Raw genomic sequence first — 25503 nt, 5'->3', positions numbered from 1 at the left:
CATGGTTATCAATAATGGGCAAACCACATACCATTAAGCAATCTATAAAAAGGCCCAAAAACAAATAAAGTAAAACTGTTTACAAAAGACCATAATCAACCTAATCTACAGAAAACAATGAAGTATTTTTTAGCTCATTTGATAGAGTGAAACCTTGCAGTGCAAGGGATTCTAGGTTGTATTCCAGGATAGTACTGTCAAGAAGTGTACATGGCTGTTATTGTATACATGTATGAAAGTGACTTTTACTTTTGAAGCACAACACATTTAAACCTTGTACATTTGCATAAGAAATATGATTTTGAAAATCTTTATTTTCAAACTTCAGCTTCATATCAGCTTTCATTACAGTGTAAGCAGAGATTTGAACAGCATTGAAGATCATCTAAATTCTACATGTATGAATTCTTTTCAGTCATATATATGCCATGGATGACCTGGAAGTATAAAAATCAGTAATAAATATACATAATACTCATGTTCAAAGTAATTGTGATTCATGATTTCTGTATTGAAGTAGACCTCTATTTAAGTAAACCCTACATTATATGGTTCATTGGATGTTTTTTTTTCTTCAAACAAAACATCACATTATGTTAAAATATTACGTCTATGCTACAACCTTCATTTAAGTGTCATGGGAACTGTGAAAGTGGGGGTCAAAGCTATTAATTTCCTCGTTTTTGCAAAAAAATTTCCACATTACTTCCAACATTTCCCAACAAAAGAGGTGGTTCCTACCTTTGGAACACCCCAAATCAATATTAATTAAAAAATAAAAACAAGGCATAAAAATATTGTATACAGAACCTCAAATACCTACACAATCTATTATCATACTTCATTTGAACAGAGCTTCCTGTTATGTATGACTTGTCTGGTAACTTGTATCATTGGTAGGTGAACATGACGGCTGCATCCAAAATTTTCTGGAAAATAGCAAAACATATTTCCTTTTAATATGGAAAGAGATACTGAAAATCAACATGGATAGACTTTCATCATACTGTCATGACTGTGGTATAATTGTACATGTTCATGACAACATACTGTGCAAAAGAAATCTGATGACTGACAAAACTAGTTCCTTATCCTTAGTTACAGATATACAATGTAAGTCAACATCTTGTATTTATGGATCTACTAAAAAAAGTGAAAAAAAAATATAGCACGATAAACTTCTTAAAAAATTGGAAATTGTGTCTTATATAAGGTCATACAAATGTTAATGTTTAGATTAATTTCTAAATCATATAATTCATGTAGTTTACCTCAAGTTATGTATGAAATGTTCTCATATGACTTACATGTACAATACCAAGGAACATTAAATATTGTTTTTGATTGCTCTTGGTCAACTATTCAGCAATACTTGTTTCACTGGAGTTTCCTTGACCTTGTACATGAATTTATTTTTGTTCTCAAAAATGAAATATGGGGTACTGTATACACAAATAACAGATTCTTGTAAGGTTTTGTGTTACCTATAATCAAGTAACTGTACAACTCATCATGTTCAACAAGTTTGTATCATAGACTGTTTCATTTAAATGAAAATCAACAGTCATTGACTCAACGACAACTCTTCATGTCTTTAAAAATGTTTGTATGGACTATGGAACATGTATACAGTACACGTATAAGGCTTAAGAAAGTTTTTTGTGTACCATATCTCCTGTAATTTGAACTGCACTCATTTACTTAGACTACAGCACATGATTTAGACAAATTATAATTAACAAATACATGGTATATGATAAACATTTAAGTTATTTATCATAATTCTTCATTATTGTAACTGTGTTCGAGCTAAATAAAATATTGGTATTTTCATCATGGCGGCACTGTAAACAATAATGAATGCATATCATTAATATTCGTGCTAATCAATGTTTTGATATACAAAAAATATAAAAACAAAAAAATATAGCAAACAATTGAAATAAAAACAAACTGTCATGTTCGAAATGAAAAAATATACTAAAATAAAACATTAATTTAGCGACAAATATGCCGAAGTTCATAAGCAAGCTGCTGATAAAAAAAAACACAATGGAGAAAATTTTAAATACTTTGGCGTTTTTTGTAGAAGGTTTGGAATTATCTCAAACTACGATTTTCAGGTTCATTTGTATTCACCTTAATGTGTCACTTACTTTTTGGTGGAATATATGTCCATATGTGAGTACACAAAACTCAAATTCAGACGACCCCCCCCCAATCTGACAGCATGGTTTTTCACAAAATACCGTTCGGAAGTCTGATTTTAGTTCAAAAGTCATGTAAAAGTCCGAGAATTCCGAACTTCTGTTTCCATGGGCTGATTTTACATATAAAGGACGTTGCTGACGCTTCGTCCATATAAATTATATATATACACCGATTTGACAATACTATTTCACTCAAGGATGCATTCTCTATTTAAATTAAAGAATGAAGTCTTCTAAGTCGCCAATCGTCAAATATTCTATGCTACTGATTTTGGCTTGCTTTCAACATCCGAAATGGCACGAATTCGATATGCTCTAAAATCCGGTGACTTCCGCTAGAATCTTGGTTCCCTTGATATTATTACTCTTTCGTAACCGTGATGACCCGAATGTTTCTCAAACAAAATAACTGGAAGTGTGGGTAATATTTTTGTCCCGCAAGTTTCTCTCAAATTTTAGTGATCTTTGGGTGGCATATGATATATATTGACCAGGGAACCAGATTAAACAGCTGAAAATGACTATATAAGTCGTAAACATTATCATGGTCCCAGTATTTACGTGTGCTACTTGTATGAGAACGGGAAGTTTACATTAAAAGAAGAAATGATCGGTTAGAATTGAACTTAATGTGATATTACTCTGTCTCCGATTCAGACACAGGTGACTACATATAGATAAAATCAGTTCTAAGCCTTCAAGAACCGGTTCTAGGACAGTTATAAAGGTGTTATATAACAGTTCTAGAGCCAGCTCTGCTGACAGTTCTGCTACTAGAGCCACCTCTTCTGACAGTTCTGCTACTAGAGCCAGCTCTTTTGACAGTTCTGCTACTATAGCCAGCTCTTCTGACAGTTCTGCTACTAGAGCCACCTCTTCTGAAAGTTCTGCTGCTAGAGCCAGCTCTTCTGACAGTTCTGCTACTAGAGCCAGCTCTGCTGACAGTTCTGCCACTAGAGCCAGCTCTGCTGACAGTTCTGCTACTAGAGCCAGCTCCTCTGACAGTTCTGCTACTAGAGCCAGCTCTGCTGACAGTTCTGCTACTAGAGCCAGCTCTGCTGACAGTTCTGCCACTAGAGCCAGCTCTGCTGACAGTTCTGCCACCAGAGCCAGCTCCTCTGACAGTTCTGCCACTAGAGCCAGCTCCTCTGACAGTTCTGCCACTAGAGCCAGCTCTGCTGACAGTTCTGCCACTAGAGCAAGCTCCTCTGACAGTTCTGCCACTAGAGCCAGCTCTGCTGACAATTCTGCTACTAGAGCCAGATCCTCTGGCAGCTCTGCCACTAGAGCCAGCTCTGCTGACAGTTCTGCTACTAGAGCAAGCTCTTCTGGCAGTTCTAGAGTGTCGGTTCTACGAGAAGAGTTCTACTAGTAGAACCGGCTCTACTGCTAGAAATGTCAGAAGAGTTGGTTCTAGAACTGCCCTAAATCTGTCTTTGAACAGTTCTAGGACAGTTTTGTGAGAGATTAGAACTGATCTGTAGGTCGTAAACATTATCAGATATATCGTGGTCCTGATAATGTTTATGACCTATATAGTCAATTGTGACGAGCCCCTGTGTCTGAATTGGGAATTGGGTAATATTACATTACGTTCAATGTTAACCGATCATTTCATCTTTTAATGTAAGCTTCCCATTCTCATACAAGCAAAAAACACACGTAGACATGTGTTTGATATTTTTAAGAAGTAAATATTGAACTCGTATGAAGCTAGAATTGACGATAAACACGGCATCGATCAGCAGCGTAATGTGGTGTAGTAATAAATAATAATACAAATCATTATGCGAATATAAAGTATTGTATTTACGAGTGCAAGAAGTCGCTAACAATATTAGCGACTTAAAAAGACCATATTAGATCTCGGCATCACTGAATTTACTCAGAAATTTTTAAAGGGAATGTTAGGAAAATTAGAGTTTTGACAAAGTTATCTGCCTTTGCAATGTTTAATTACAGTGCATTTTAATGAAATTATAATTCAATGTTCAAAAATGATATTGAAAATCCCTTTTTTCATTCTGACGGTGTACAAAATGAATTGAAATTAACCTTTGAAATGCTTTTTTTTCATACTATGTTTCATCCACTGCCTGATTCTTACAGAGACTGTCAATTAAGATCCGATGATTATACTTGATAATTTTCATTGTTGGTTGATGGTAGCTCACAAATTTTTCTCGATTCTTGCATAAATGATTCGTACCATATGTGCATGATTCTGATGTATGGCACTTTCTAGGTATGAAACTATAGTTAACGGAGTAATAATATTTGCAATGAATTTAAAGATTATCCGTGCTTTTTATTCATTGCATCTGTTCTGTGATACATATAGGTGTAGTAATAACCTGTAATACGCAGTGGTGGGAACAGAAATCAAGAAATTTAAGCCCACATCTGTGCCAGTTATTTTTTTCTTTATAATTAACCAAACTTTTCAAGCTGAAGAGGGGAGGGGTTCCCGCCCCTCACTTGGGTCCGTCTATGATTTGTATTTTAACTAGGTAGTCGCGGACATCTATCACATCCCAGGCCGCGGATTGGTACATTTCTGGAATATAATTCTTAGGCAAAAAAAATGAATGAAATGACAGACGGACGGACTAAATGATTTCTGTATAACATCCACTTGTTTAGTGGGGTATAAAAACAACACATATATATTAAAAAGTCCCATTTAATGCAACAAAAACATGTAACATGTTCTTAAAACACCACATTTTTTTCTGAATTATTTTACCCTATCAGGTATATTACAGTCTAGTCCGAGATCCACGAGTAAATGGTTCGATATACATGTGCATCTTCTGCACAGAATTATATTCGCTGTTTCAGAGTGTTACTCAGTGCTTAACCCTGCGTTTTTATTCAAGTTTGTACAATAAACCGCTAAGAGCTTCGCAGATTTTAAAGTCTTAGAATGCATGTTCGCATTTCGAATAGCATAGCTAATACGCTAGCGGAGTGGTACGTAATAAATCAGCGGTTATTCGGTCTGAATAGGAGATTGATGCGTATATAATCAAGATGGGAAGATGGGATGGCAAAACATAAATCTTGTACACATATTCATATGAAAGCATATTATGAGAGATTCAAATAAATTTATGCTTGTTTTATTAATGAATCACGCTTTAAATTCAGGATGTGAAGAGAATAAGTAAGTTACGGTACATAAGGAAACTCGATTTTTTGGGGTAAATTCTACATAGGTTCAAGATAACAAGACCTTTTACGGTTCCCTATTTCCTCGCCCACTTTTAATCAATGATACATTTTTTGTGTACCCTATTTCCCTTCAACCTCTTATTAATTAATATTTCACTAATTCAGGCTTCTAACTTATTCTGTATATAACTGATTCATTGTACATACTTTATCAAATACGTGAATTTCAGTCCCCAGCATAATTATACCACCGCCATTGAGAAATCAATGGATTAAGAACGGAATATTATCAAGCGTCCAGTTATTGTGTACCTTGTACCAGATACGGAATTAGAGATTTTGAAAAGGTCGTGGGCTTTTAGACTAAATTTCGCTCATTTGCCAAAATTTAGCTCATTTGCCAAAATTTAGCTCAAAATCGACATTTTCCCCCCTGAAACCCACCACTATGTACTACACACGGTCATTTTCTCCGTCGTTCCCGTTAATTCGTGTATTCAGATAGCAACACAACGTAATAAAGGCATGTGCATATATTTCTGATACATGAAATTATTTCTATACATTTAATTCAACATTCAATACATACACAATCATAATCACCATTAATTTTTGTTATTTTTTTCTGACATTGATAATATTTTGTCTAAAAAGTTACTAATCTGGAGATATGTCATTTATAGTAGTTTTGCTGGTTTGCGTATTTAAGATTACTACTTAAAACTTCAATGCATATCCAAATCATGGATAACTTTTAAATATCAATCCTTGTGTTGGTCTTTTTATTAAAATTCAATGCAAGTAATGAAGATTCTTCAATACCTCAATGCTGCACAATAAAAAAATGTAATGTAATGGTAAAGGTAAAATACTGAAAAGAGATCAATAATATATTGTCGTATTCCCAGTTATATGTATAACAGTCTAAACGGAGTGCCTCTTCTTTATTTCATTGAGTCGACTGTGAAAGAGTTTAACAACTGATTTAGGTTTCCGGAATGACCTACGTCTCCGTCCCGGACTGTTCGGGGACTTAAGGTAGTAGTACTGGTCTGCTATTGATGACGCCCATTCTGTTCGGCATGCTCCTCCCAACTCTACCGTGCACGTCCTTTTACTACAAGAAAAGAATATGTTCCAACATTTTAATGATGTAATTTTTAAGTTCATTACTCTTTAAGAAATAGGCAGTGGGTTAAACAATTTAAAAAAAAAACAAAAAAACAAAAAAAACAACCAACCAAACAACCAAACAAACAAAAATGCGCCATTTTGTAATATTTTTTTGTTCTGCCCAAGCCATACTTTGCGGAAGTGTATTTTGAGAATGCTCGTCGACTTAAGACTATTGGTCTCCACTGTGAAAACCCGAAATTTAAATATTTACTTGTTTCCATATTTTATTGATATGGTGCATTGACCGGTCATAGGTTATTTTGAATTACCATAATGGTATAATTGACCACAAAGTAATAACTGTGTTGTCCATATGTCGCTAAACGCAGTATTTAAAGAGCTTTATAATTTATCTAAGCGAATGTTAGAATCTTTAAACAGAATAGATTTCTTTTCCTATGTTAATTAATGACTAAGACTTCTTTGAAAGTTGCGTTCATGCTGAATCATTGGGAAAAATAAAGGCAAGTTTATGACAACTGGCATATGTTACAATATGAAGGTAGCTGAACAATACAAGATGCAAAATATGGATAGTCTCTCCGCCAAGGCAAGTTGAAAATTCCAATGGCTGGTATTTATATGTGACAATTGAAGTAAAAACGTAGGCGGGTGCTCATGAGACGACTGAAACCCAATCAGTAAAAATCTGATAAAATACAGGATTGTGCCGTTAAATACGGTTTACAGTAATGAATTACGAGCGGATTTGTTATCGGTCACAAGGCAGCAAGATTAAGCATAGTTTACCACAAACCAATTGACAAAGATATCCAACCATAACAGGCGCATTTTTAGGTATCATTTGATTAACATGCTTTTCAGATTTACATTCGTTTTTTCCCTATTAAATAATAATTTCGACTTTCCCAGATAGTTGCCTGTCACCATCATGATGGTATGCACTTTGTTACCGCCGTAACTCGATCAACTGTATACTTCATACTGTGTAAACAAATACTTTGATTTGTACCTGTTTTGTATAATGTTGTCATTAGCGTCATTAAGCAAAGCCCGCATGTTGTTCAAATCTGTTCGTTTCTTCACAATATCATCCAATAATCTAGAACAAAATATATTAAGGAGGTAAACTTAGGGTAAAGGACATAACTCCTGCAATCAGTGATATGTTTGTATCATATTCAATTTCACAAAAGCCTATCAAGCGTTCATTTGAAAAAGAATGACATCAGTCCAAGTTACTTTGATTCTTACATGAGATTGATGTAAAATGCTGAATGCAAACGTTCCAATGATTTGTAAGAGTTGTGTCCCTTACCCTAGGTCTACCTCCTTAAACGACAAATTAAAAGAGTAGCTACAGTGAAACCTGTCCAAATTGAAATCTTTGGACTGTAAGGACCGGTGTTCAGTTTATTCAGGTTAAACATACATTTAAACTTACATAAAGGGACATCTTAAGTATCAGTCTTTATAAAAATCAGACAGGAGGAGGTGATTAATGCATGTCAAAAACCCACCAAATTCAATTCTTGTTCCGAAACAGTTACTGATCACATAACAAGTCTAAGTTTTTAATTTGGTTCCAAAATCTGAAAAATGAGATATACCCCAAAAAAGGCTTCATGTTTTCTCTTTTTTTGTTTGTAATTAAGTTGTCAGCGGGTCGATACTATGAAATGTGTAATTATTCATTCAATCTGTCTGCTCTTAACAGATAATCAACATTGAGAAACCAATATATTCTATAGTATTTTAGTATTCTATTTCGGTTTAATATGGCAATTCAAACAAAATATCAAAAATAAAAATATGTAGGTTTTTCACCCATCAATTAAATTTTGCATGATTCTTAGTTGGAGTGCTACTTTAAGTGTCTTGTTTAGACGAGTTTCCGGTTTTTCAGGGACCGGTTAAAACAGATTTTGTTGTACTATTATATTTTTTACACTGTTTATATTTTCTTCATATTCACTAGGGCGGATCCAAACACCTTGAAAAAGAGAGGTGCCAGCTGGGGTTCCTCAGAAAAAGGGGGATACAAGGACATTATTTACCATTTTAGTCAATTTTACACATAAAAATAATAAATTTGCCAATAAAAAGGAGGGCCGTTAAAAAAGATGTGATTCCTTAGCCCTAGGCTATCCGAGAGTCTCAAACGATAGAATGTGTAAACGGTCACCTTTGCAACAAAATTATATATAGGCATTCATACAGAACTTATTATTATTGCAATTAAAAAAGATATCATTTTGTCATTACAACGAATAAGAGGAATTTAATAAAAATTACTCCATCAACTCACGTCACTTCCGAAACAGCTTAATTGTTTACATTGACATAAGGGATTATTTGATTAAGTGTCGCGGTTCAAACTTGTCGTTGATATGAGGGACTCATTTGTCAATTTACATGACAAACGGAAATTGCTTGTTTGTATTCAGTGCTATTAATGTATCGCATGTAAACACCTAGTAACTCATAAAACAATTATGACAAAATCAATCAGTATAAATGGCAATATATCTTGTTCATTTGATTTTAATCAGACGATAAATACTACTAACTCGTCCCTCGAGGCGTATTATCGTAGTCGCGTGAACATAACGAGATTACCCATCAAACCTATATTGCTACATTCCGATTTTTTGTTCCTATTTCCCTAATTTAATCAACAAATCTTTAAATTGCAATAAAGCGTCAAGTTTTAAAATCGTTCCCTTTCATTCACAGATTCTTAGATAGGAATAAAAAGCAAATTACCGACCGTTTCCTTTACTATAAAAGCAATAGCAATTATTTTGACACGTCGTGTAATAAAATATTCCCCAAGTAATTAGATTCTAGTACGTACTGTTTTATATATATATATAAGTATGCACTAATGTCATTGTGACACCAAAACATATTGAAACAACGGAACCAAGCCAAAAAAAAAAGATACGCTTTCTTTTTTTATCTTCCAAGAGAAAATTAAATTATATGGTTCCATTCCAAATTGTTTAAAGTACTTCAATTTATTTTTACAATGTTAAGCGCTCGATAAAATAAGGACTATTTCTCTCGGAAAGGCAATCAGAGTAAGGATTTACCTTGCGGAAGAATAAGGCACTAAGCCAATCATTGCACATAAGAAAATGTAATTGTCATTTCTTTTTTGAGAATCTAGTTTTAAATTGCTAGTAAAATGAAACTTAAGTGCAACATTGTCTTGTGAAAATGCAGAATTTTATAGAGAATTTAAGATCCAATCGTTTTTCCGTGACTTTAATTATTATTCCTTTATGCACGTCCACCGACCATGTGATTTGGCAGTTATAAAAAAATGTTACTTTTTGTATATTAATTGCTAGCTATCCATTTCAATGTGGAGGATGAAGCCCTCATAATGATGATACATACGAATTCAAGATATAACACTTGAAGCACCGAGAGCCTGTTTTCAATCAGACAGGAAGTTACATTCAGTGGAACTTTTGGCTTTGGGAATTTATTGTTATATTGGAAGAATATCGAATACTTCCGAATGAGACTAACAACCTGAAATTTAGAGTAAGCTAGTTTCGTATTTGATCATATGGGAAACCCAGCCGGACAAGTCGTCCCAAGTCTACTAGAACTTCAGTTGTCATTGATAAAGCCACTCTGGCTTAATACTTTGTCCTCTTAAAGATTAAACCTCCCTAATACTATTTACCTTTTTAATTCATCCTTAGAAAGTATTTTTGATTTCTCATCGGATATCAAAGATCGCTTTCCCGGACTGTCGCCACCTGCTAAATATTCATGAGATTGTTTTCTGCTATCATATTCCGCCAAGATACATTGATGACTGTTAATACCCAATCTGCATGCTCTTTTCCTAAAATAGTAGAAACAAATTGTATGAAGAACAAATTATTATAAGAAATACCCTCTTGTAAGTACTAATCCATATAAAATTTAGAAATTGGTGCAGAAAAAAAACAACAACAAAAAAAACCAAAACAAAACAAAACAAGATGGAACTATACCTTGTAGTGCCTTAACCGGTACAAATCTAACTGCTTCAACTGTTTTACGGCTAAACAAATGTTTTTTCTTTATTTGTCTGATAAATAATACATATAATCTTATGAAGAGCGACAAGGGAACAATCTCCTACGCAAAAGGTGTATTCGCTTTTTCAAAGCTTTTAAACCTCTACCATACTTAGTGTCCCTTCATGCAAATTAGTAAAAACCGGAAACAGCTTGGCGAATTTGAAACTACTATAATCTAGCAGAGAGATACGTAGTAAATCAGAAAACGATTATAAGTCTTTAAGATGAGTTTTTAATTAAGGATACACATTCACAGAAGTTGCACAGTAAACATGTTTGTGTTGTTATGACAAGATGCTTAAGAAGCTAATGAAAAGAACATTCCAGTTAATCTTTAGTCGATATAATGTATATCTGAATTAAATAAAAGGAATAAGAGAAACTATTATAACATTTTTAAGCACTTAAAATATATATGACATAGATTGATGTGAAATGCTTCGTCACAGTTCAAAGTGTACGCCAAAAGGTAAAGAAATGTTGAAGTACCTTTACCAGTTGACAATAGATAACACAGATTATGAACCATAATTACATTTCTTAATGGAAGGTACCATTTCGCGTAAAATGCTTACCACAAATTTCTACACGAACTAGTACCTGTTTCCAGTTTTTCAACTGATATCCAACGATACAAACCTCGGTTATTTCTATTTTAAAGTACATATAAAATTCAGACACCGCCTATGATAGGTGATTCATGGTGTAGAAAAACCCATTGACCAGACGATGCTTTTTTGGTGTACATATACTATATTTTTATATGAAAATATTCCTCTCTGTAATAAGATCTATACTTTACATCTAAACTACACTACAATCTTTTGTGCATGATATAATTGGCTTTGTTTACAGGCCGGGCCCATCGGAACATTGTTCGTCGTTTTTCGTTAACCTTACTCGCTTTTCTTCCTATATTTATCAGTTTCCTTCTGATAGGTCAGAAGCTTAGTACTGATGTCTCGCATCTTTGATTCGTTTAACACTCTTTTCATTTGTTTAAATGCCATGTATAAGTTCTGCATAGTGGTATGAAATTAACCCTGTTCGTTTTTCTTGACTTTTTTGCCAAAGTTTCCATTCGTTCGGTCATACCCTTGGTACTTTTTTTTCCTGTTTGATGACTTGTTTCGATTTTTGTGTTGTTTGTATGTTATTCTTTACAATTCATCTTGTTCTGGAAATTTTTGCCAGTTTCCTTCTGTTATGTCAAAGATTTGACGTCGAGTATCTTGAATTCGTTGAACACTCACTTCTTGTTTGACGATGTTGTCGTTCTATCTATGTCTGTGATGTTATATTTTGTTGCTTTTTGTCACGAATCACAAAAGATATATACAAACATTTCACATGGGTGTATATACAGTATTTAAGGAGGTAGACCTAGGGTAAGGGACACAACTCTTAAAAATCATTCAAACTTTTGTATTCAGCAATTTACATCAATCTTATGTAAGCATCTAATTAACTTATTCTTATATGATTCATTTTATTCTGCTTCAAACAAAAGCTTGATAGGCTTTGGTGAAATTGAATATAAAATATAATACAAACGTGTCACTTATTTCATGAGTTATGTCCCTTACCCTAGGTCTACCCCCTTAACGGATTCGGTCATTGGCTCGCCTACATCTAATTGTTTTACCTAGTGAGTTTTAGTAAGTATATTCAAGAGAACCAAAATCCTAGCGGAAATCAAATGAATGTGATCCTGGGACAAAGACTAGAACATGGAAAACAGACACATACAACACAGAACATGAAATAACCAATATATTACATACAAAGTAACAAAATCAAATGAGCAACTCGAACCCCACTAAAAACTGTGAGAATGAACCAGGTGCACTGACAGGGTAAGCTAGGAACATAATAGATTCTTTATTAATGACTAGTAGGGTATAGCTAACTTGCCTTAAGCTGAATTTTACAATATATTTCGTCGATGTTCATATTTTAAGTATACCAGTTCATAGAATAAAACTTCCCATGCACAAAAAGATCAACACAATGTCAAAATGTGCAATAAAAATGGGTCACGTGATCGGTTAATCAAGCTTTGGTCGGCCAACATAAATGTCCAAAGTGCAATGGGAACATGACAAAATTGTATATCCAAATTTCAATGGTAGGTCAATGAATATGTCTAAGGTAAAGCTTGATGTAGAAAAAAAATTAATATCCTCTCGAAAATATTTGGCATGCATGAAGACTATGTCACAGTTATGAGAGATGAATTGCCAAAACTGAATAGCAGTAAATAGGTAACTATATATGTTTAAATAGCAGTATTTATCAAAATCAGACAGGAGGCGATTCATGCAAAAAATATGAGCGACTCAGACTCCACTGAAAACTGGGAGCATGGACCAGGTGCACCAATACAATAAGCTTCCTCTGATTTTCTAGAAATACCCGCCGAGCTGCTCATTAAAAGTCAATTCCGGGGTAGACGAAAGAGGAAAAAATATGACCGATTGAACAAATCAGTTATTATCATGCATCGGATACATCGTACCGATCCATGAGTTCATGATGACGACCATAAAACAAAACACGCAGACAGATTCAAGGAGGAGGTCCTCGATCTCGTAAAATTTGATTGATTATATAGAACATCACGAGAGCAGACCCTCCTTTCGGATAGTTAGCTCCCCTTCTCCGGAATATCTGGATCCGCCACTAAAATGGCAAAACCATTTTTTTAATTATCAGACTAAAGTCTTGTTTATGTTGACCCTGTTATTTCAAAGCTGATTTCATTAATTATTTGTTTCTTATGGTTTTTGGCATGTACAGAGATACTTGTACTCTGATGTTTGGACAAACTTTTATAAAGTCAAAATATATTTAAGGAGGTAGACCTAGGGTAAAGGACACAACTCTTACAAATCATTGGGACGTTTGTATTCACAATTTTACATCAATATCGTGTAAGCATCGAAGTAACTTGGACTGATTACATTCTGTTTCAAATTAAAGCTTGATAGGCTTTGGTGATAATGAATATGATACAAATATATCACTCATTTCAAGAGTTATGTACCTGACCCTAGGTTTACCTCCTTAAACTTACATTTGATATAAACCTATTATTTTCATATGAGCTTATTGGTGCATTTCATTTACAGAAGAACTTTCAGACTGACTCTGGTCCTAAATGCTTTGTATCATTAATTCATTCAAATTGATAGATAGATTGCAGTGAAATTTCAAAGGTTTGTCTTCTTAAAATACCACTGAATATCGCAATGTTGAATTTTGTATTAATTGAAATTAACATTATGAGGCTAGTATCTGAAAGAGATAATTTTGTGAGCGATGTTCGAGTTTTTTTAACTAATGAGAGACGGGCTATTTATACAAATTTTTCAGAAAACATTTAATTTGGTTGATAATGTACCGCTTTATCTCGACCAACAATAATATGCGAGACTTCCTATGACACACGTTGTGTGTCTGATAATGGCTATCGTTAAATCGTTCAAGTGGTCACTTAAGAGTACAGCGTAAGCGTTTTACTTTCAAAGGCGCTCCAATATAAACATTTAAATCTATATCAACAAAACGAGGCATAACTAAAATTGCACTTTGAAGTGTTCCTGTTGATAGCAGAAAACAATCAAAACCCGCTTTATTCCATCGGAAATGCCTGTACAAAATCAGGACTATTTCAGCGGTTCAAACTTTCCGGTTTTTACCTTTGTATTGTCATTTGTTATACTGACTTTATTTTTACATAAGTTTTTTTGAATATTGCGCAGATTTTATCCGTTCGGTAAATCTGTTATTACCCCCTCATTTAGAAAAGTATGCCAAGCGAGTAACCTTAATAATTACATGAACATTAAATTGGTGCCCTTTTACTAAATTGGTCCTTATGATATTAAAAACTTCCTTCATAAAACATATGACTAATCTCAGAAACAATCCTTAAGAGACTGTATTTGAAACTATTAGTTTGAAATAATGTCATGATAAAAAGTAATAGAAAAAAAATAATTATAAAATAAAAGTATCAGGGAAAGCTGGGCTCTTTCGCTATCATAAAGCACCATGAAATGTTTAATGACATAATTTGACACTTCTATAAGTCATGAAAAGATTGAGGGACAGCATAAAAAAGTATAAATAGTCGAATTATTTAATAAAAGGAAAGAGGTGAAGTTATATATTAGCTTCTGTAATCGTAACGACTACCACCATAAAGTGTAAATTTTTACCAAATTAATTCATTTTTATCTTTTACAAGACAACATTTGAAAATTTCAACGGATTCTGTATTGCGGGAAATTTTCGTTGGGTGCTAATTTTGGAGGACGGTTTAAAATCGTCAAAATAAATTTCGCAAAATATTTACTCTGAGCTTAAGGAGGTAGACCTAGGGTAAGGGACATAACCCTTAAAAATCATTGGAACGTTTGTATTCAGCATTTTACATCAATGTCATATAAGCATCAACGTAACTTAGATTGATTTCATTCTGTGTCGAATGAAAGCTTGATAGCCTTTGATGAAATTGAATATGATACAAACATATCACTGACCTCATGAGTTATGTCCCTTACCCTAGGTCTCCCTCCTTATAATCCGCCAATATTAGAAACGTCAAAAATGTTCGTATATAACGAGAATATGTATGGTGTACATGCCAAAGAGACAACAACCCAACCTGGATGAAAATGTAAGCCAATTCCGCCTCTGAGAAGTTCAAAAGGCCTAATAGATTTTTCTTATCAGTGAAAGTGTCAGTAATTGTTGGTTGAGTACATTCCAATGGATTTATTATACGAATGAGCTCGGGAAATTTCCCGCCCAATTTTGAACATCGACAATCTAAAATTATATCATAATATACAGAATTACCTTAGACACAAACATTGCATAGATTTTTTTAAATGAATTATTATATACTACTTATGATAAAATATTAGGTTAGAAATGAATCATCCTTTTTATGATAATTTGATGGCACTCTACATAACTATGCTTTCATTTCTGCAACTCCAATAAATATTGTTCTTTTTTGTCTAGTAAAACATAAACATATATATATATATGTATTCTTACAAAGATCATAGCGATAGGATTGCATTACATGATTACACTTTCAACGTAAATTGGGAAAAAAAACAGCTTTAATTGCTACGCTAATAAATTTCATTTAGGAATGCATTCCAAAAATAACGCGAACTATTCCACATTGTAGACAATTTTTAGTTTTCCGGTTTTATGTGTGAATTTTATTGGTTTGCTGCAGTAGTCGTTCCCTACTTAAACATCTTAACTGGCGATAATTTTCTCAAGACCTTTAATAACACCAGACCATTATTTTACTACATAAAAGTGTAAAATGTTGAACAATAAAATGTAGTTATATTGAGTAATTTACAGCGATTGCGTGTTTAATCTAACAAAAAACTTGATCAAAGATCTTCCTCATCAATGAAAGGGAGACATTTAAAGATACACATTACGATATGTTGCACAGTTAAGATTTTATATGGTGTGATTACAACTAGAAGCGCCAGGTGCTATAAAATTAACTATTTCATTTATTTATATTTGACAGAACGTGTATTTGAATTAAATATGTATATCAAAAAGGAAGTCAACATACAGGAACTTTCCATGTAATAAAATAATATCGAAGAGATACGGCTATGCTGTATTACGTCACAATCTAAGGGTACATCAAAAGGACAGTTTAGATAAACATAGATTATGGGCCAAAATTACGTTACTTTAATACTTAAGTGTTAACTTTCACGTTAACTGCTCCCAGCAGAACTAGTTGTCAAAAAGATCTAATTTATAATTGATTTTCAATCAGTACACAATAGCAAAAGTATTTGAACATTTTCGCATACAATAATTTATAAATTATTTAAGGAGGGAGACCTAGGGTAAGGGACGCAACTCTTACAAATCATTGGAACGTTTGTATTCAGCATTTTACATCTCATATAAGCATCAAAGTAACTAACACTGATTTCATTCCGTTTCAAATGAAATCTTGAAAGACTTTAGTGATATTGAATGTGATACAAACATATCACTGATTTCATGAGTTATATCCCTTACCCTAGGTCTACCTCCTTAAAGGCCATTGATGTGTAATCACTTTAAATTTTATAACAGAACTTACAAACGACACTAAAATGAAACATGTCACCATACAGGAAGTGAAGTTCCGACGGCGACAAAAGCATAAACGGAATTAATCTTTTTAATCAGATTTTACGAAACAAAAAAAGCGTAAATCAGAAAACGGGTATCTCAAAGCCCACAATAGGGAAGACCTTTTAAATGCTTTGACCAAAGTTCCGGGCATTAGTGGGAAGGGTGTCCCGAGATAAGTGTCATGAAAATATAACAAAGAGACATAAATTAACAAAAATGATCTAGTACAACATGTATTAGTCCTGTATTAGACACTTATTCTAAACTTTTGACCTTTGACTTCCAAAAGCTGTGATCAATAGGTGATCTTGGAAATATAAAGATCCAGGAACGATTAGGCCCGTATTCCCCAACTGGAAATTTGAAATTTGATAAGGAGAAATTTTTTCCTTTTAAAATTTAAATGAATGTTTTGTATGCTCTAACACTTTTATAAGCATATGATCTTTTATTTATTGAAGATATGATGTCCCATTTTTGCAAATCTCCGAATTTCCCGACAATTTTCCGAAATGTGGCACTTTTTGAGCATAAGTTTCAATAATATCTTCAAGCGAAAGTAGGACTTTTCTGCTGAACAAGATAAGATTCACTGAAGGACAATACAAAAATATCAATATCCAAGTTTATGTCCAAGACATGAAAACGGAGCAGATATCAGAATTAAATGTTATTTCAAATGAGAAGATAAGGGAAAAAATGGCACTTGCAACAGGAATTCTCACACAACTGCCAATGGGAGTTATAAGTGGTGCTCGGAAGGGTAAGCATGCCTGCTCCGAAAGCGGCCCCGTCACATTGCAAGGGAGGTGAATCCGACATGTCAAGTTCGGTGGGTTGTCAATCCGATGAGACTAAATCTAATGATTGATTGATTGATTATGGGGGTTTAACGCCCGAGCAGCAATATTTCAGCTATATTCAGGCGATGAACATGAATTGATGATGATGAAATGAAAAAAGGGATGGGACACAAGGATAAAAGGGTTGACAAATTATACTTGCCACTAGAAAAAGGGAGGGATGGGTAGGATCGAGCAATTTAGCCCTCCGAGGCCGAGCGCAAAGGTTCCTACTTCGAGAGAAAACCAGAGTAGGGTTCTATAACGTTCCGAGGAACATGGTATCTTTCCCAAGACGATGCACTACTATAGTTTGCTGTCAGGTTTTCCGTATTAAAGCCTGACAACCTCAGCATATAACACGCTAGGGGTACCCCTTTGTACCACCTTGGGTACACAACCCAGTTGCTCTGTGGGCAGAGCGCCCTAGCCTCCGGCTACGGTTCTGAGCAATATTTGGTCGCCTTTTACAACAAGATTAGCGCTGCAGGCCTATTCTTTTGACACCTGGACCGGCACGGGGCTGAATCCAATGAAGGTATCTCATATGCGAGAAACCTAATATCGGTCAACCAGAGTATGACGATGGGAAAAAAATTCTGTAACGATGATATCAACAAAGGATTAACATACCAATGACTGTAAAGCTTATTTGACAGTATTCTCAATCTACAAAACAACGCCGTGTACATTTCACAGGTACGACAGCACCAAAACAGGTGTAAAATGTTAACTTGAAAGGTTGGAAATGATGGTATACTACCAGTTGAAAAAAACATTCTATTACAATTTAAAAGCCAAAGCCATCACGTTTGTTATAAAGTTTCAAAGGTCCTGTATCATCCAGGTATAGTTTTAATAGGTTTAAGTGTCGGTATGAAACAGAAGTAGGTGTATCAATTTTCTTAGTTTATTTGTGTCGATAAAACATAATTAATGGTTTTAATATTACGATTATTCAATACCTGCCTCGATACCAACTCCCATATTCCTTCTTAATCGTTAGTCATAGTTTCTTTACTCCGTAGAGTACCCATCCTCCCAAATACATATTTATTTGTTGCTTTAAAAGTATAACAGATTGATACATACTGATGTGTTGACAACAGGCCATCTAAACTGTTAATTGTATTCATCATAGATGTAATTTCACTCTGTGCGTCCATCAGCGATTGCATCAATCTGAAAAGCGAAGCAAAGAAATCAAGTTGGAACCAAAAAATGAATATTCTACATATATATATGTGCAGGCGGTGTTGCCATAGATGTCACAGCGGCACAAGTTCGAGTCCCGCGGAGGGAACGACCAAAAATCTGCATCGCAAATTTGATAGTTCTAACATCGTTGGGAATTTTTCAGACCTTTCTATATACGTTTACATATCTTCCTTATAGCAATTTGATCCGATGAAGCAGTGTAGCGAATAGAGTCGTCACAGTCTGAGACGTTGTATAATATTGATTTGAAGTGACCTGCATCATTAATTTGATCCTCTATCCTACATAATAACATCTAAATGAACTGTCCCGTACTACCATATATCGTGTACTAAGTTACAGCCCTAGATTAATCCTACGAGGAGGAACGACCCGGCCAGCGAAAGCTATATTTATATATAGCCTAGCTGGCCGAGTGGTTTAGGGCGCTGGACTTTGTGCAGGCTGTGTTGCCATAGATGTCACAGCGGTACAAGTTCGAGTCCCGCGAAGGGAACGACCAAAAATTTCCATCGCAAATTTGACAGTTCTAACATCGTTGGGAATTTTTCAGACATTTCTATATATATATATATATATATGTCAAAACCTAAAAAATATCTCGTTCTGGTTACAGTTTCCCTTCCGGAATTTTCGATGTAGAACGTATTGAAATCCGAAGACCGATCTGTATTTTATTGTCTACTTCCAGGAAATCGTAACTCTGCATCACAATGCAAAATCTTCCATTTTATGATTTTCTTAACATTTGTATCCTGTAGAACTAAATATTTGTCATTTTTAATTTGTCTTCTTACACAAAAAGATATTTTGCATTAAATATTGACCTCAACGATATGTTAATAACGAATGGTAGAGGATCCATTCTCGTGAAACCACGGAGTCAAGTGACGAGACTTACATAGCCTATAATTTTGTTGTTGAGACCTTATATCGTTTTTTTCTCGGATCCGAGTTTATGTCTGGCAATATATCAAAATGCACAACCATAAAAGGGAAACTCATTGTATTAAGTTCGCAATTGTAATTGAAAAATGTTGATGTACATTCTTTTCAATTTTAGGTTCAAAACAATACCATTTCACCAAGAACCACTTAATTTTATATAATATCAGGACGTATATTTAAACTTCTTTGATGAGCACAAAAACGGAAATAACATTGAATAAAAAATCCTTGATCATAGTTCAATGTTAATATTACTAGAAACAAAGGAAATTAGACACATTTATTAAGTAAGATGTTTGACTCGTGTTCTTGTCAGATATTCTAGAAAAAAACTAATGTTTTAATGCAACAAATGAAATTTGACGACACGATTCTCTTGTTTCCGGTCCAGGTTCGTGCCGTGATTATTTTTCATACCGTAAAATATCAAATGTCAAGGATGTGGAAATTTGTGCTAGACGTATTAGTCCAATAGTTCAGACATTTTTAGAAAGAAATGAATATTTTCAAAGAAAAAAGGATACAAACGAATAAGTGTATAACTTGACATGCATTGTTTATGGAAGAATTTCCTGTCCAATCACGTAGTTTATTTGAGGAATGGCAGTTGATTTCATGGAAAGCGTTTGCAACTAATTTCGAGGAAATATTTTCAATAATGACAGGTATCTGTTAAGGTTTAATAGGAGTAGTCATGCAGTTACCTGATATGCTCATTGGTATCAAGTACGCAAAGGGAAAGATAAATGCGTTTTGTTGATGGAGATATGACCCAGAAAAAAGACATGATACAGCCTTGAAATTAAGAAACCCAGAAAATACAATATTGTCATAAAAAAGTATATCATTTAATAAATACAATTAGAAAAAATCCCATTGAAAATGCAATATTGAAAGCCCAAGTTCTATGCTTATTTCCTTATTTCTTTAAATGACAAGTTCATATTGTAACACTGAAATGAGTTATGCTAAGGAAACAAAATACCTTTGATGCAATTTTTTTTTTCGTAAAGCAAGCACATAACTGTAGAAATGTGAAATTCATGTATTAACAATTTTTTCTTCGCACATTTAAAATCGGCTTCATCAATTTTAGCATGGCTTCAACTGCTAACTTTTTCTATAAAACGAACGGAGAAGGTGGACTTTAAATGGTGCTAAGAACATGTATCTTGCAGTTCCATTTTTAAGCATTTTGTTATTGATTCTTTATAAATGCTTAATTTCTATACTTTGGTAGTAATTTGGTTCCCTGGTCAATATCATAAGCGATCAGCCAATCAAACGACAGAAGACGTCACTGGTGACCCGGGGTTATATTTGAGAGAAACATGTGTAACGAAAATATTACCCGGGCTTCCATGTCAGGTTAAAGTTGGTAGATACTCAGTTCATTCAAAACCAATCAAACAACATAGATTTTAACGTATTCTAGATTCTGAAAGTACTAGTGTATCTCATAATTAACTCCTCTACATTTTGAAAAAATGGTGATGCTTTTGTAAGTATTTAAGACCCTTGCTTTAGAAACCATTGAAATACAATGATAGTGAAATTAGAACTGAAACATTTGTACATCTGCATTATCAGCACAATGATTTTTTAAATATATAACAATCCAGAATTAATTTTATGTCACCTGCTGGCGTCGTCTTCTCTGTCATCTGCGTGTAAAAAGTCTACCAACTGTAAAAGTACGACAGGTAATAAACATCTCCGTAGGCTCTGATACATTTCCTGAAAAGGGTAAAAAATAGTCAATTCTTAAATAGCTCTAAATTTGCATGAACAAAAATTACTTTTTAGCTCACCTGACCCGTCGTCGTCGTTACCAGTTTTTCAAAACTCTTCTCCTCTGACACTACTTGACTAATTTGAACCAAACTTGGTATGAATGTTCCTTGTGGTATCCTTGATAGTGTAGTTGCTCTTTAAAGGCAAAAAATTATATTTTTGAGCAGCTTTCAGCTACAATTTTGACAACTATATTCAATAGGATGAAACTTTCAATTGATGAAATAATCCTTATGGCAAGTCCTACCAAAGTCTTCTTGAGTCAAAAAACACTACCATAAGAATGAGTAACTGGGTATCTATAATCAAACACTAGACCAAGAAAACGAGAAAATATCACAAATAAGGCAAATTAAATAAAAGAGAAAAAAGAAAACACAGATTACACAAAGGACTATCGTTACATCAAAATATAGCATATGAAGACCAAATACCATTGTTTGTTCGGTACAGTTTTGTAGATCATGATCCTCTACATACATATGTACCATAGCCACTGTCTTAATTTTATATGGTTTGGTACTTGATACTTATACATGTACTTTCAATAGTATAATTTTGTTAATTATTAATTACACGTCCTTAATAATGACCAAAGCAAAATGTTCATGTCTTTTTGTGTTTTTCAGTTGATATATATATATATTGTTTTGTCTGATTTAAAATTTGTGTTCAGGTGTCTTCGTCTATTGATACTTTTATCACCGTGCTTACCATTTTTATTTTTATACCATCTTTTAACAAGTTTCATAAATTAAAATTCTTAGTGATTGTGAAGCAGATTGATTGATTGATTGATAATTGGGGTTTAACGCTCAAGCAGCAATATTTCAGCTATATTCAGGCGATGAACATGAAATGTATGATAAAATGAACATGGAATGATGATGCTAGAATGAAAGAAAAGGATGGAACGCAAGGATAATAGGGTCGACAAATTTTGATTGCCACTAGAAAATGGGGGATGGGTTGGGTCGGGCAATTTAGCCTCCAGTGGCGGAGCGCAAAGGTACCTACTCCTATCGAGTACCACATCAGGGTTCTTTAACGTGCGAGAACCGTGGCATCTTTCCCAACACGGTGCACTACTATGATTTGCGGTCAGGTTTTCCGTATTGTAGCCTGACAATCCCAGCATGTGGTGCAATGGGTACCCTATTGCACCACCTGGGGCACACAACGCAGATGCTCTGTGGCCAGTGCGCCGTAGCCCCCCGGCTAGGGTTCTGAACACTATTTAGTCGCCTTTTACGACAAGCTTAGCGCTGCTACAGGCCTATTCATTTGACACCCGGATCTGCACGGGGCTGGTGAAACAAAAGGAAAAACAGACTTTTTAGCATATATTTTAACGCATATCAATATCAATCGTTTCTCAAAAACTGGTTTGCAGTTTGATATCTAGTGCGAAATGTGTACAATTACCAGAATAAAAAACAGAATTTGCAAGCAACCGATGGAGACTGAACAAAAAAAAACACATAATATTACTCATGAAAAGCGAATTATACAATACAGCGTTTGAAAATGCATGAAATTCTCGCTGGTATGTAAGCAGTCGGAATCCTTAAATTTTATATACTGTGTAATTTAAAAAAAACACCTTTAAACATGAAATCTAATTTTACTTTCACACGAATGAACCGCTACTAAATTGACACTGCAGTTCAACGATCATTTCACCATTAGGACAACAAACGTGGTGCAAGTGTTATATAAGTCGACATTGTTCCATTAAAGATAGAGACAAAAGCTGTAGCAGGACACTTTAAGAATCAGAAACAAAAGATATATTTTATTGTCGTGGGACTAAGGTGTTAAATGCTTCCTGCGCTTTGAATATCGATTGATACAATTTCCTGAAATTAAGACATTACCAAAATTAATATCAAATTATATCAGGTATTTGATTGCAATTTGTATCATTTTATATTAAAATATTTTATTTGAGTATTACAAATTATTATTCATTTAATTGGACACTTCGATACTCGCCTTATTGCCGAGGAATTATTATTCCTGAGTGAAACAATCTTTGATGTTTAATGCAGTGTTACCATTTGGGGGTTTCAATGGGGTTTGTTAGTCTTGTTCTAGGTTCGAATTTCCGGTGTAGAACGTATTGAAACCCGAAGACCGATTTGCATTTTAGTGTGTACTTCCGGGAAATTCAAACGCTGCTTCACAATGCAAAATCTTCTATTTTATGCTATTCTAAACATTTTTATCTTTTAGAACTTGATAATTCTCATTTTTGATCAGTATTTTTACCCAAAAATGATACTCAATGCTATGTTAATGATGAATCTCCATACATTTGAATAGTAGACTAGGACCCACTCTTACGAAACCACGGAGTCACATGACGAGACTTACATACCGTATTTGTTAAATAAAAACTATACAACTGCCCATTAATAGTAAAAATCGTCTTATATTAGTGATGACCTTTTAGCACTTTGTACTTTACAATGTAATTCCATGCGCTAATTTTAAATGTACACTGCACGAAGCATTTAAAAATGGAATAAGTCATATCCTTCACATTAATTACGTACTATACAATCTTCATGTACTCAGCCTGATTGGGGTTGAAATGCGACTGTTTAATATTGTTTACTGACCGTTTTAAAGTCGTTTTCAGAAGCATGCAGGCATTATTATAAAGGAGGTAGATGCTATGGAATACCGTATTGTTTAGTTTATATAGTATTTAGTAACGATGTTTATTTACGTTTCATATCAAAAAAGGGGTTTTAATCAAGATAATGCCATTAAGTAGTCAATTGTACAATTTACAATAAACAGATGCACTTTTAAGTCCTGCGGAAATTATTTTTAATCAAAATTTCGAAAAAATGTCATAGACTTAAAATCTAAATATTAAACAATCGCATTATGGAATCGCTTACCTTAATAGTTCTTTTAAATTTCCATAAAAATAAATAAATTTGATAATAAAATGCTTTTCGACAAAATCGCAATGAGAGTAAAGTAACTCCTGTTATAATTGACAAATTTTGTACTAAATGTGAAAATGAATAAATTTGTATTTTCTGTATACAAAAGAATAATAAAAAAAATAATAATTTAAAGTTCATAATCACATTCATAATGCATCGCCACCTGAACTTTTGAGGAAAATTCCTTTATCATTATGCAGAGTCATAAATGGTTGTTAACTGAAGTTAAATATATATTTATCTTAAACAAATCTGTATTCTATTGACAGTTATATCATGCACATCTCGTACTACTTGTGAAACCCTATACTTAAGTCAGAACAGACAACCTCGATTATTCCACTTAGAATACTTCAAAAGGTCAATTACCTTGACTTGAATGATATCAAAGATAAACAGATTTTAGACTACGTAAATTAATTTAATTCACTCATTAAAAATGAGAGAGAGAGAGAGAGAGAGAGAGAGAGAGAGAGAGAGAGAGAGACCCAAACACCATATTTTTAGACTGTGTATAGACAGGGCAGAGTTTGAACCCCTCCATGTGCATATTGTCCTTGTCAAGGACCAAAGTAGGATGAAGCCTTTATCATTCAACTGACACATGCAACCCATAACGGTTTATTCTCAAGTTTATTTATCAAACCTTTTAATCAAAAACCTGTTATTGGAAGGATTATGTACTCATTTACACAGTTTTTAGAAAAATGTTTTTCAATATAATTCACTTTTAAAGTGACAAAACATGCTTACTTGCTACAGGAATAAACGCATCGCATGTATTGCTGTGAAATTCTAAACATTTCTGCCAAAAAATCACTATTTATATCCGCCAATTATTTTGTTATTACACTAAATGTATGTTGAAAATTGAATATCATGTATCTTTTCATCGACATTCAATTAAATTGCTTTAACAAATTAAAATTATTTCAACTAAAATTATAGT

General features: G+C 33.8%; 1 protein-coding gene and 1 long non-coding RNA gene across 7 annotated transcripts in view; both read right to left on the bottom strand.

The window, feature by feature from the left end:
* Nucleotides 1-281: 281 nt before the first annotated feature.
* Nucleotides 282-2301, bottom strand: LOC148610420 (uncharacterized). Of its 3 annotated transcripts, none has more exons than XR_015914558.1 (3): nucleotides 2157-2301; nucleotides 824-929; nucleotides 282-437 (listed from the first exon to the last, which is right to left on the bottom strand). It is a non-coding gene; the product is annotated as an uncharacterized LOC148610420 (long non-coding RNA). The 3 variants fall into 3 exon arrangements; XR_015914557.1 differs by lacking the exon at nucleotides 2157-2301 and adding an exon at nucleotides 1668-1987; XR_015914556.1 differs by lacking the exon at nucleotides 2157-2301 and adding an exon at nucleotides 1308-1472.
* A 2576-nt stretch (nucleotides 2302-4877) lies between these two features.
* Nucleotides 4878-25503, bottom strand: part of LOC148610419 (uncharacterized) — a 32436-nt gene continuing 11810 nt past the window's right edge. For 2 of the 4 annotated variants that reach the window (XM_088543228.1, XM_088543227.1), the window contains exons 2-6: nucleotides 21437-21534; nucleotides 18724-18813; nucleotides 10222-10386; nucleotides 7534-7623; nucleotides 4878-6501 (exon numbers count right to left, since the gene is read on the bottom strand). In XM_088543228.1, the coding sequence (XP_088399354.1) occupies nucleotides 6309-6501; nucleotides 7534-7623; nucleotides 10222-10386; nucleotides 18724-18813; nucleotides 21437-21531 (633 nt within the window). In that variant the 5' untranslated portion in view covers nucleotides 21532-21534 and the 3' untranslated portion in view covers nucleotides 4878-6308. Of the gene's footprint in view, nucleotides 6502-7533; nucleotides 7624-10221; nucleotides 10387-18723; nucleotides 18814-21436; nucleotides 21535-24698; nucleotides 24768-25307; nucleotides 25331-25503 lie in introns of those variants that run through there. The other 2 variants (XM_088543229.1, XM_088543226.1) reach the window with 2 other exon arrangements.

Source organism: Perna viridis, chromosome 8 (genome assembly GCF_037379345.1).
Source record: "Perna viridis isolate PV_CMFRI_1.1 ecotype Kerala chromosome 8, ASM3737934v1, whole genome shotgun sequence".
In the NCBI taxonomy this organism is placed as follows: Eukaryota; Metazoa; Mollusca; class Bivalvia; order Mytilida; family Mytilidae; genus Perna; species Perna viridis.
This window is presented reverse-complemented; position numbering and strand designations above follow the sequence as displayed.